This window comes from Telopea speciosissima, chromosome 6 (genome assembly GCF_018873765.1).
Source record: "Telopea speciosissima isolate NSW1024214 ecotype Mountain lineage chromosome 6, Tspe_v1, whole genome shotgun sequence".
NCBI classification, from domain to species: Eukaryota; Viridiplantae; Streptophyta; class Magnoliopsida; order Proteales; family Proteaceae; genus Telopea; species Telopea speciosissima.
Window position 1 is genome coordinate 52,777,051 of NC_057921.1, and position 12,809 is coordinate 52,789,859.

At 46.3% G+C, this 12,809-nt stretch overlaps 1 protein-coding gene across 2 annotated transcripts in view; it reads right to left on the minus strand.

The window, feature by feature from the left end:
- The window catches only part of LOC122664179 (protein PHYLLO, chloroplastic), a 125,413-nt gene that overhangs the window by 62,664 nt on the left and 49,940 nt on the right, over nucleotides 1-12,809 (minus strand). For both annotated transcript variants that reach the window (XM_043859894.1, XM_043859895.1), the window contains exons 7-8: nucleotides 12,343-12,402; nucleotides 12,092-12,160 (exon numbers count right to left, since the gene is read on the minus strand). In XM_043859894.1, coding sequence (XP_043715829.1) covers nucleotides 12,092-12,160; nucleotides 12,343-12,402 — 129 coding nt within the window. The remainder of the gene's footprint in view (nucleotides 1-12,091; nucleotides 12,161-12,342; nucleotides 12,403-12,809) is intronic.

Below are 12,809 nucleotides of genomic sequence, written 5' to 3' on the forward strand. Positions count from 1 at the left end.
CCTCCCTAGACCCCACAATGGCGGGAGCCTCTTGCACTGGGTATGCCCTTTATTTTTTATAATATCTACAAATTCATGGATAGACAAATGTTGCAAATAGAGATTAGGAACAGGAAATAAAAGATATTACTTTAAAAAAAATGAGTTAGTGTATGTATTGACATGAAAACAACACTGCTATTGATCAATTCTTTGTGCCAGTCATATTTAATGCATTACGCAGCCTTTAATTGGTCATTTTGTGGGAAAACACTGAGTTCACTGCTCATAAGAAAATAAAGAAATGGAAAGATTGTGAATCCTTGGTCTGGAGAAAGATATCTTCGCAAGACTCTATTTGGACTGTCCCTATCCCCTCAGATCCTTCCTGGGTCTGGAGAAAGATCTTGAATCAAGATCTTGAATCTTAGGCCCCTTGCTCTCAGTTCTATCACTTCATTGATTGATGATGGTGCCTCCACTAGGCTCTAGCTAGATAACTGGCATCCTGCGGGTGTCCTTCTCCTTGAGGTGAGTGACAGAACTATTTATAGTTTGGGTTCTGACAGATCAGCCATGGTCTCTCACATTGTAAGGGGTCCATGTTGGGACCCTCCCTTCCCCTCTCCCCCCCCCCCCCTCCTCTGGACCTTATCTGGGCTGCTTTCCCAAATATTCGTAGATCAGCTCTTGGAAGAGGTGACAAAATCATTTGGAAAGCCTCCCAATCGGGGATGTTCAGCTTGAAGTCTGCATGGAACCTCATTAGAGCTCGTGTTGATACCATCATCTGGCACGAAGTTGTTTGGTTCTCAAGCTCCATCCCACGTTTTAGCCTCACACATTGGCGTGCACTTCGTAACTGTCTTCCTACGCAGGATTTCCTCATCAGTAGGCACATTCCGGTATCTCCTTGATGCATTCTGTGTTGGTCTGGCCTTGAGGATATTGATCATTTGTTCTTCCAATATCCTTTCTCCATGAAGATCTGGTCATGGCTCCTTGCTAGTTGCTGGCCGGTTCATCGGCAGATCCTTCCTTCCGATAGAGAATGGATTTGGGTGGATATGACTTTTAGAGGCTCCTCCTTTTGTGATCGAGTGGGTATTATCGCTTTTTGTGCTGCCATACACCAAATTTGGTTCGCGATATATCTTAGAAGATGGACTACCAAATCTAGATCTTTCAATCAGATTTGGGATTCCATCTCCTTTGATAACAAAACCAAACTATCGGCAGTCCCTGTGCGATACATTGCCCAGAAACAGACATATAGTATCTTCTTGGAATTTTGCCCTTCAAGGGTTGTGATTTTGCTGTTTTTCACTCCTCTTTGTTTGGAGACTTTCTTTGTATCCCCTTCGGGGGATTTTCTCTCTTTGGTTAATGGATTTTGTTCATCCCAAAAAAAAAAGAAACAGAAAATATGAAGCATAAATTTCATTTTAAAAGCTTCTGCCTCTCTTATACAATGTAACACTATAGATTACAATACTGTACAAAATACACATTGTTATGACATATAAATCACATGTCAAAACGATACCAAAATGATATTTAGAATGCAGAACAGTTTCTAAAACAATACCAAAATGATACTATATAATTGATTTATGCAATGGTTGGTCGATGAGGTGAACATGTCGGCCCCCCCTCCGGCAGCCCTGTCTGCCGCCTCCCCTCACACTGCTTGCCCTGTTACTCCTACCTTCCCTGAGCACTCTGAACCTTCCCCTACTCACCGAAGTTCACCCATCCCTGTCGCTCCCACCTCTGCTTCACCTACTGTAACAACCACAAACACTGCTTCAAACCCCCCTTCCTGGAGTTCTCTTTTATCCCAACACCCCCATCGACAGGCACTCCCTACACTATGTCCCCCCCTCCATCGTTGATGATTCTAAGGTAGGCTTCTGTCCGAAGGGCCTGCTTGACGACTAAATCAGCAAATGGCAAAATTGTCTTGTAGGGTACTTCCTCGGCGCACAACCTCCTTTCCATGTCGTGAAAGCGTCTCTGCTTAAGCAATGGCGCTCAGCCGGAGCAGTCTTCACCTATCTCCTCTCCAGTGGCATCTTCATTTTCAGATTCTCTGATGATGTCGACAGATCTCGAGCCCTGGAGGGTGGTCCCTGGTTAATTGGCAAGAAACCGATCTTTCTCCGGCAATGGGATCACCGCTCCTCTCTCTGCAAGATCGACCTCAAATCCATCCCTGTTTGGGTAAACCTGCCTGGACTCCCACTACATTACTGGTGCGCCTCAGGCCTCAGCAGTGTGGGTTCGATTATCGGCAACCCCCTCTTCTCTGATGAACAAACAAAAAAAATGGACCGCCTCTCCTTCGCATGCATTTGTGTTGAAGTCTCTGCTGATGTCACTCTGCCGGAATTTGTCACCATCCAAGAAGAAGACGGTCATGTTTTCACTCAGAGAGTTGCTTACGAATGGCTCCCCCACTACTGCTCTGTGTGCAAATCCTTTGGTCATCCATCGAAGCAATGCACCCCTGCTCCATCTTCTTCGCCTTCGACTGCAGGCCCCCCCCAACGAACAAGATGATCACAGGTGCAGCTCTCCCAGGCCTGAACTTAAGAGTCATCCTTCTTATGGTTCTCCACTTGCAGTAGAGGCGCCGAAAGTCTGTTCGGATGAAGTCAATGAAGACCCAAATGCTGCCATATCTGAAGAAGAGGTTGTCGCCTTGTCCCTGGCCACACTTCAATCTCTGGCGAAGACAGATCAGGTGACGGTGCGACCTCTGCAACCTTCTCGAGGCCGGAAGAAGACCAGGAATCGTCGCTGGAGAAGAAGCCCTGAACCAGCAGTGAACCTTGGCGAGAATCCCAACAACGGAGAGGTTCCTGATGCTCACCAGCCTGACCACAATAGGTTCGCAGCCCTCCTGTCCCTGGGAACCGATGTTGATGGTAACGTTGCAGCCCTCGTTGCTCCTCTTGAGCTCTGCGAGTCCGATGTGCAGACTTTCCCTGATCCCCCTTCTTTTGGCAACTTATATACGCCTTTATCCCCTGTCACACTTCGCCTTTCATAAAACTTCACCAAACCACCTGACCCCACCCAGACTCAACTTTTCACCAAACCCTCTGACCCCAACCAGAATCAACTTTTCACCAAGCCCCCCCCACGTGACCACTTCCCTTTAACCCCTCTTATTCTCCATATTCCCCCTTTCGCCCCCACTAACAAGAATACCCCTCCTAACCCGACCCACCAACCCAGCCTCGATAACCACCTATCTCTACCCATACCCACCATATACCTAGCCCACGTTATTCTCACTGAACACAGAACCGAACCTTTCCACACCCGGTCTAGTTCTTGTGGTGGACACCCCCCTTTGGTTCGCCCCCCCAATTTGCCTCCTCCCCAACCTTGGTCCACTATCCTCCCTTGCGTGAGTACCGTTCCGAGGCCCCTTGATGTCCCCGGGCTCCGGGTTAGTCCCCTGACTGGTTGGTTGCCCCCTCCTCCCCTTGCTCATGATTCCTTGGACCATTTGGAATGTCCATGGCCTCAACGCCTCGGCTAAATAGGCTGAAATTCGTGCCGCATCAAATCCTCTAAATCCTCCCTTTCTTTGCCTCCTGGAAACTAAGGTTCTTGAAACCAACTCCTCTCGCATTATTAAATCTCCATAGCTCCCTCCTGGTGCTTCCTCTCCAACTATTCCCACTCTCCAAATGGCTGGATCGGGTTCTCTCGGGAGACCCCTCAACAAATGGCTCCACTTGAATCGGCTTCTTCCCTCGCCTCCCTTGACCAACTCTATCTCCATCCTCCCCTCATGGTATCTCTCCATTCGCCGAGCATCAAATCAGTCTTCTCTTCTTCACTATCTTTTATCCCCCTCCCTTCTATCATCCCTAGGGGCCTCTCAACAAATCGTCCTCTCAGCTCTTGGACAACCTCCACTCCATCCTCCTCCGAAATCTTTTTGGTCCATTCCCATAGGCCAATAAGCTCCCGACCCGATGGTTTCAAGGGCATTCTTCTCCTGGTGTGCGACATCATCGAACCGGCTTATGGGCGCCATTAAGAGCTTCTTCTTCAACCCCCCATCAGATTCTGAACATCAACCATACCTTTCTGTTAGCAGACCAGAATTAGGCTGAATGTTTGGATGATTAATTCACCCCAAGCTCCACTTTATTTATAAGAGTAAATAAAACATAAAAGGTTGTACATGAGCAATGTGGGACTAAACCCATATACAAAACAATCAATTAAATAAAGGGAAAAAGGTTCAGAATACCCCCACGGTATTCTGGCTATATCTAACACTCCCCCTCAAGTTGGAGCATATATATCATGCATGCCCAACTTGACTAAGATAGGATGAAACAGCTTGCTATTCAGCCCCTTAGTGAACACATCCGCCAGTTGATCAGTAGACTTCACAAAGGGAACACAAATGAGGCCAACTTCAAGCTTTTCCTTGGTGAAATGTCTGTCAACCTCCACGTGTTTAGTGCGATCATGCTGGACAGGGTTATGAGCAATGCTAATGGCAGCTTTATTGTCACAATAGAGCATCATTGGAAGATGGACAGCCACACCAATATCCTATAATAACCCTCTCAGCCATAGAAGTTCACAAATGCCTTGGGCCATCGCACGAAACTCGGCTTCAGCATTGGACCTTGCCACAACATTCTGCTTTTTGCTACGCCATGTGACAAGGTTCCCACCCACAAAGGAACAATAGCCAGAGATAGACTTTCTGTCAGAAGAACCAGCCCAATCGGCATCAGTATAAGCTTCAACCTTGAGATGACCATTGGGAGATAAGAGAATTCCCTTCCCTGGAGCGGACTTCAAATACCTTAAAATACGACGGATTGCATCCATATGAGAGGAATAGGGATCATGCATGAATTGGCTCACCATATTTACAAGAATCGCTATGTCAGTCGGTGTGAGAAAGATAGATTAGTTTGCCCACTAACGCTGATAACCACCTTTGTCGACAGGTTCACCTTCTTTCTCCCTAAGTTTTGTAGAAGCATCCATAAGAGTATCTGAAGGATGACAACCTAGCAGCCCTGTCTCAGTCAATAGATCAAGGACATATTTTCTTTGAGAAAGAAAGATGCCCTTTGAAGAGCGAGCAACTTCTATCCCTAGAAAATATTTTAAAGAGCCTAGATCTTTGACCTCAAACTCACGACCAAGGAGAAGCTTCAAATCCCTGATAGCAGCATCATCATTACCAGTCACCACTATAGCATCCACATAGACTATGAGTAGAGTAACCTTGTCACCAACTTGTCTGATGAACAAGGTGTGATCAGCATTGCTCTGCTTGTAACCTGCTGAGATCATAGCCTTACGAAATCTGCCGAACCAGGCCCTAGGTGACTGCTTCAACCCATAGAGAGCACGTTTCAACTTACAGACTTTGCCCCTAGTCTTGTCGTCAGAGAAGCCTGGTGGAATGTCCATATATACCTCCTCCTCAAGCTCCCCATGGAGGAAGGCATTCTTTACATCTAACTACTGAAGATCCCACCTAAGATTTGCGGCACAAGATAATAACACCCTGACAGTGTTGAGCTTTGCCACTGGTGCAAAGGTCTCCTGGTAGTCAACTCCATAAGTCTGAGTAAACCCCTTTGCAACTAGACGTGCCTTATACCGATCCACTGAACCATCAGCCTTCTATTTGACTACGAAGACCCATTTACATCCCACTGGTTTTTTCCCTGGAGGAAGAGCCACAAGATCCCACGTGTTATTTTTGTGTAGTGCTCTCATTTCTTCCAACATTGCAGCCTTCCACTTTCCATCTGTATATGCTTCCTGCCAATTTTTCTGAATAGAGACAGAAGAAAGAGAGGATACAAAAGCACGGAAAGAAGGAGAAAGAGAACTATACGAAACAAAGCGAGATATGGGATGTAAAGTGCAAGTCCTAGTACCTTTGCGATGAGCAATAGGTTGTTCGGAAGGAGAGGGATTACCAGGAGATGAAGGATCCGGGTTTGAAGCCGGCAATTGGATGGGTACTGGTGCTACAGTGATTTGCAACTGCCCTCTGTTGGATCTGCCCCTTGTATAGGTGATGATGTTGAAGTTGTCGTCGATTCTCTTCTGAAATTCACTAATAGTCCTCTGGACTGGAGTCAGCTCCCCCTGGATAGGGACATTAACAACACTATTTTCTATGGTCTCCCCCTGTAAAGGATCCCCATCAGACGAGGGAGGAACAGCCAAAGGAAGTTGGACATCCAAAGTAGGCTGGGCAGCAGCCGTGGGTGGTGGTAAAGTAGGCTGGACAACAGCCTGAGGAACCTCTAGTAGAGGAATCTCGAAAGGTATAACTTCACTAGAACTCTCCCCCTGAAGAGGTGGCGAAGAATAGTAAGAAAGGGACTCATGGAAAACAACATCCATACCAACCATGGTACGCCGGGAAGGGGGATGGCAACACTTGTAACCTTTCTGGGTCGGAGAATAACCTAAGAAAATACAACGAAGGCCCCGAGGTTCAAGTTTGCTAGGAGATCTAGTATTCCTAGCATAACACACACAACCAAACACCTTGGGGGGCACAATGAAGGAGGAATTTCCCATTAAAACATTAGAGGGGGTACGACAGTCGAGAACCTGAGAAGGCAGTCTATTGATGAGATAGGCCGCGGTGAGTACTGCATCCCCCCAATATTGAGATGGGACATTCCTCACAAACATCAAAACCCTGGCCATCTCTAACAAGTGGCGATTCTTACGTTCCGCCACACCATTTTGGGCAGGGGTATCGACACAGCTAGTTTGATGAAGGATTCCATGGTCAGCAAGATACTTTTGAAATTGGGATTCTGTATACTCTATTCCATTGTCACTTCTCAATACTTTGAGAGTAGCCTGGAACTGAGTTTGAATCAACTTATGAAAATGCTGAAAACATGAAAAAACCTGATTTTTTGTGTGCAAAAGATACACCCATGTATGCCTAGAATGACAATCTGTGAAAGAGACAAACCAACGATGGCCGAGAAATAGACGGTTTACGACTAGGGCCCCAAACATCAAAATGCACCAAATTAAAACAAAAAGAACTCCTTTTATTTGAAAGTGGATAATTTGAACGTGTCTGTTTGGCCAGAACACAAGCCTCACAAAAAAAGTCATCCTTAGTACGAAGGGTGACCAAACTAGGAAATAAATGAGCTAAAATTCCTAAAGGGGGGGTGACCTAACCTAGAGTGCCACTGGTAGAGTTCAGAAGAGACCACGGAGTTCTGGTGTAGCGGAGAAGGCAATGGTGGTGGAGAGAAGCGACCGTCATCAAGCAGGTACAGCCAACCATGCACTTTACCCAATCCAGTCGTCTTCCCAGACTCCAGATCCTGAAACACACAATGAGAAGGAAAGAAGGTGACTTTGCAGTTAAGATCACGAGTAATACTAGTAATAAAAAGAAGGTTAGTAGTAAAGTTAGGAATGCGTAAAACAGAGGACAAGGGAAGAGAAGAAGTGCAGTTGATGATTCCTTTTCCAGAAATGGCAGAAAGGGAACCATCAACCACTTTAACCTTGTCCTTCCCAGAAGTGGGAGAATATCTGTGAAACAAGCTAGAAGTACCGGTCATGTGATCTGTAGCTCCAGAATCAATGATCCAAGGATGGGAAGCTACAGAAGCACAATGACCCCCAAATGCAATACCTGACCGGGCAAAGTGTGAACCTGAAGGAGCAGAAGAATGGGCAGGAGCTGATGTAGTAGAGGCAGCAGCAGCAGCGGAAGTCCTGAGCATACGTAGGAGTGCCTGTAGATCATCCTGGGATAGACCAGTGTCACTAGCAGAGGCTGCAGTAATAGCTTCAAACTGATGGGCCTTGGTCTTCTGCGTTGTCTTTGTCTTGGCAGCCCGTTTAGCTTCAAAATCAGCTGGTTTCCCATAAAGTTTCTAGCACTTCTCCTTGGTGTGGTAGGGTTTGTGGACAGTGCTCACAAACAACAGTCCCTGTGGAAGAATCACCAAGAGAAGCGGTCCTACTAGGTGCGGGGAGTAAGCGTGGCGGCGCCTTAAGTGTTGATGCATCGAAGGGGGATGCAACATGGCAGCCCGACGGTTCTCCTCAGAGGACACCAATGCATAAGACTGTTCAAGTGTGGGAAAGGGCTTATGGCCCAACACTTGAACACGGATCTGATCATACTCCACATTCAAGCCAGCCAAAAAATCATAGACTCTAATCTTGTCCACATGCTTCTTATAGGAGGTAATATCTACAGCGGTACTCGGGTGGAAGTCAGAAAAGTGGTCCAGCTGCTGCCAAAGGCTACGTAAAGTAGCATAATATTTAGAGACTGTCAATTCCCCCTGAGTAGTGTGCAGGACCTTCTTCCTGAGTGCATAGACCTGGGCATCGTTGCCAAGTTGCCCGTAGGTTCCTTGCAAGCAGCCCAAATCTCTACAGCTGTATCAAGAAGAAGAAAATTATTCTGTAGTTCTGTAGTCATAGAGCCAACGAGGTAGGACATGAGACTCCATTGTTGGCCAGCCACTGTCTCGAGCGGCTCAATCTCGGTTGGCATAACATGGCTGGCACCGAATATGCCCGAGTAAGGCCATGGCCAGCAATAGCGAAAGAGGCTGACCGAGACCAAAGCAAGTAGTTAGTGCCATCCAACTTGATTGGATTAGGAGTAAAATTATGATAATCTGATTTACTGTGTCCATCATCAACAGTAGTAGTAGTCGAATCCATAGAGTCACCCATGAGAGCAGTATAAAAGCCCAAAAATATAGAGAGAAGCTGTTATGAAGAGAACCCCACAAAAACCTGCAGTTGAAGGGCTATAATTGGAGCAGCAACAGCAGCAAAGTGAACCCTTGGATCGATTCTTACAAAGTTTAAAAAACCCTGAAAGAGCTAAAATCGATGTAAGGAAAAAAGGGAACAAAAACACTGCAGATGGGTCTGAAAATAGGAGATAATAATCTTCTAATAATGCTGAAGCACCCTGCAAAAATCAGCAGCACCTGAAACCTGCAAACCCTAGATCGATATTGGTCAGGGTTTTGAAAAAACCCTGGAATGCTGAAATCGATAAAGGGTGTGATATGCCAAAAAACTGATCTGATGTAGTCCCAACCAAGGTCGAGTGAGTCTTTAATAGTGGAGAACAAGTCTTCAAAAATTCAGAAGCAATCGAAGTCACCAGCCCCTAGATCGATGGTTGTCAAGGTTTTAGAAAAAAAAACCTGTTTTTGAGGAAAAATCGATCTTAGGGGGTCTTGAACAGATCTGATGATAGGAACAGATGTCGACTTGCTGCAGTTCTTGATCTTCAAAGAGGAGGAATGATCCCTTATAGCTGAGATGGAATCAATCCCCAAAAACTGAAGAAACCAAATATCGCAGACAGGTAAGGGTACCTATCGAGCAGAAAATCAACTCATAAAAACAGAGGTAATGGAGGGCAGCAACTAGATCTTTGCAGATCACCTCATTTGTGCTGCCCTAATGGGAAAATGAAGAGCAAGAGAGGAGAAGGCAGCAACCGAGAGAGAGAGAGGAAGAGGGCTGAGATCGAGAATGGAAGAGAAGGAGGGATGGGGAAAGGTCCCTAATTCGAGTTCTGTTCTGATACCATGTTAGCAGACCAAAATTAGGCTGAATGCTTGGATGCTTAATTCACCCCAAGCTCCACTTTATTTATAAGAGTAAATAAAACATAAAAGGTTGTACATGAGCAATGTGGGACTAAACCCATATACAAAACAATCAATTAAATAAAGGGAAAAAGGTCCAGAATACCCCCACCGTATTCTGGCTATATCTAACACTTTCTCTGCCTCATTCCTAAATCCTCCGGCGCCTCCTCTATGGCTGATTTCAGACCCATCTCCCTCTGCAACCTCCTCTATAAGTTCATTGCCAAAATCCTTGCAAATCGCCTTCAACTTGTCATTGACTCCCTTGTTAGCCCCAACCAGTCCGCCTTCATCTCTGGGCGAAGTATCTCGAACAATATCATCCTCTGTCATGAAATTGTCCGAGGCTTCCACCGGAACACCACTTCCCCTTCAGCCCTTCTGAAGATCGACATTCACAAGGCTTTCGACTCTCTTCGTTGGGACTTCATCACCCAAGTCCTTCTTAAGATGTCTTTCCCCCCCTCCTTTGTCAGTTGGATCCACTTCTGTATCTCTACCCCTCGTTTCTCCGTCCTCCTCAATGGCAGCCCTGCGGGTTTCTTCCCCTCCTCTGCTGGCATCCTCCAGGGATGTCCCCTCTCCCCCTTCCTCTTCTGTCTTTCCCTTGAGGTTCTCTCCCGCAACCTTCAGTCCAAAACTGACCTTCACCTCATCTCCCCCATCCCCAAGTGTAAGCCACCAACCTGACCCACCTAGCTTTTGCGGACAATCTTATGATCTTCTCCAAGGCCATTCCCTCCTCCATTGAGCATATTATGTCCTCCCTACACCTTTTTCAGGGCCTCTCTGGACTTCGCATCAACCTCCTAAAATCCCAAATCTTCTTTGTTGGGGTTCCTGACTCGACCAAAACTACCCTATCCAACATCACAGGCTTCCCCATCGCCACCCTTCTTGTTCGCTACCTTGGCTTCCCCCTAATATCAGCCAGATTTTCAGCCCATCACTGCAACCCCATCCTAGACCTCCTCCACAAGAGACTACGGCTCTGGAAAGCCAAACTTCTTTCCTATGCAGGCCGCCTCGAGCTCATCAGATCGGTTCTCCAGTCTTGCTACATTTATTGGAGCGGTGTTTTTGGCCTTCCCAAGGCTACTATCAAGGCTACCGAATCCATCATGTGTGCTTTTCTTTGGAAAGGTTTGGACTCCGCCAGGTTCCTTCACCCCAAGAGCTGGTCTGCCATTTGCCTCCCCAATTTTGAAGGAGGTCTGGGGCTCAGAAGGATCAAAGATGTTAATCTTGCAGGTTCCATCAAGCTGCTTTGGAAACTCCTCTCCAATAAATCTAGCATTTGGACCTCCTGGGTGTATGCGGGGCCTCTCCGTAGAGACTCAATTTGGACTGTCAGTCCTAGAACAAACTCTTCCTGGATTTAGCGCAGAATTCTTCAAGTGAGACACATTGCCAAAGGGTTTATCTCTTGCAGGATTGATGACGGGCAGCAGACCTATCTTTGGCTAGACAATTGGCACCCCTCGGGTGTCTTGGCCTCCTTAGTCAGCCCCCGCACCATCTATGAGTCCGGCTTGGACAGGCTGTCCCCTGTAGCATCCATCACCACTGATGGCTCTTGGACCCCCCCTCTTCCCTCCCCCCTTGGCTGATCTCTGGAGTTCCCTCCCCCTTATTCCCCCAGGTCACAGAGGCCGAGGGGACACCATCTTACAGCTTCCCTCCCCCACTGGCACTTTCAGCTCCCACTCTGCTTGGGACACGGTCAGACATAGAGGGACCCCTTGTCCTTGGCACAAAGTGGTTTGGTACAAAGGCCACATCCCTAGGCAGAGCTTCACAGCTTGGCGCGCCCTTGCAAATAGCCTCCCAACTCAGGCCTTCCTCATCCACAGGCATATGCAAGTCTCCCCTACTTGCTGCCTCTGTTGGAATGGACACGAAGACATCGACCATCTCTTCTTCACCTGCCCCTTTGCTGCCTCCATCTAGAACCGGGTTCTTCGTCATTGCTGGCCTGCTCGTAGAAGGCCTCTTCTCCTGTCTCGGGAATGGATTTGGATTCATATGACTTTTGGTGGAAAGTCGATCTGTGACACGGTTGGAAAGCTTGCTTTTTGTGCTACTATTTCCCACATCTGGATGGAGCGTAACCTTAGAAGATGGACATCCAACTCCCGCTCTTTAGACATGATTTGGAAGGCCATCTTCTTTGATGTCTCATCTAAAGCTAACTCCCTCCCCCCTACTAGTGTCATAGATTCCCCAAGGAACAGGTATTTTGTTGTCTCCTGGGGTCTCTCTTCTACTATTTTGCGCCCTACCTAGTCCTTTCTAGTTTCGGGCTAGTTGGCCTTCGGGCTTGTATTTCCCTCTCCCCCTTTTCTTCGTAATTAAATTTTTATTCATCCAAAAAAAAATTTTGATTTATGCTCTGCAAACTACTATGGTGGTAGATATAGTACCAAGTTACAAGTAAACGCCATGGTCAATGAAAGCCTAAAATAGAACTGATGAGAAGATGGAGCCTCTTCCTGCAAGAAAAAGAAATATCAAAACCATCCATAAAAACCATGACTCTCATTACAGATTATCACCAGTAAATATTAAATGTGCAATAAGGTCTCTATGTTTAGAAAGAAACAAAAAAAACGTCCAACAGCATATCCTCTAAATAAATGTTAACGAATAAAACCGTTACTGAGACAGAGAATACCGGTAGAACATGATCAGATCCTGTATCATTTCCACCCAATGAATGAACATCCGTGTGTACCTGCATTGAATATACTTTTGAATGCAGAAACATATATAAAACAATTGAAAGAATAAGAAAATAGTTCACACATTTCAATTTAGCATCCATTGCAAGGGCGTTCATTACGGCAGTTGAAATTCAGAAGGATGTACTCACATAAACAAATATTTACATATTCCCCATAGTGATTCCCTTGTACTTCGAAAACCAAAATTAGGAACCTCAATTAAGGCAAAAAAGACAACCACACAGAATAACTGAAGCAACTGAAGACTATTACGGGTTCCAAAAGCTTGGGTCAAGAGCCACATTCTTGTTTTTAAAGTACCCAATAGGAAGATGTCTAGGCTGGAGATCCCATCTTTGACACACATCAACCAGACATGGAGCACATGTGCATATAACATGCCAAACAAATTTCCTAC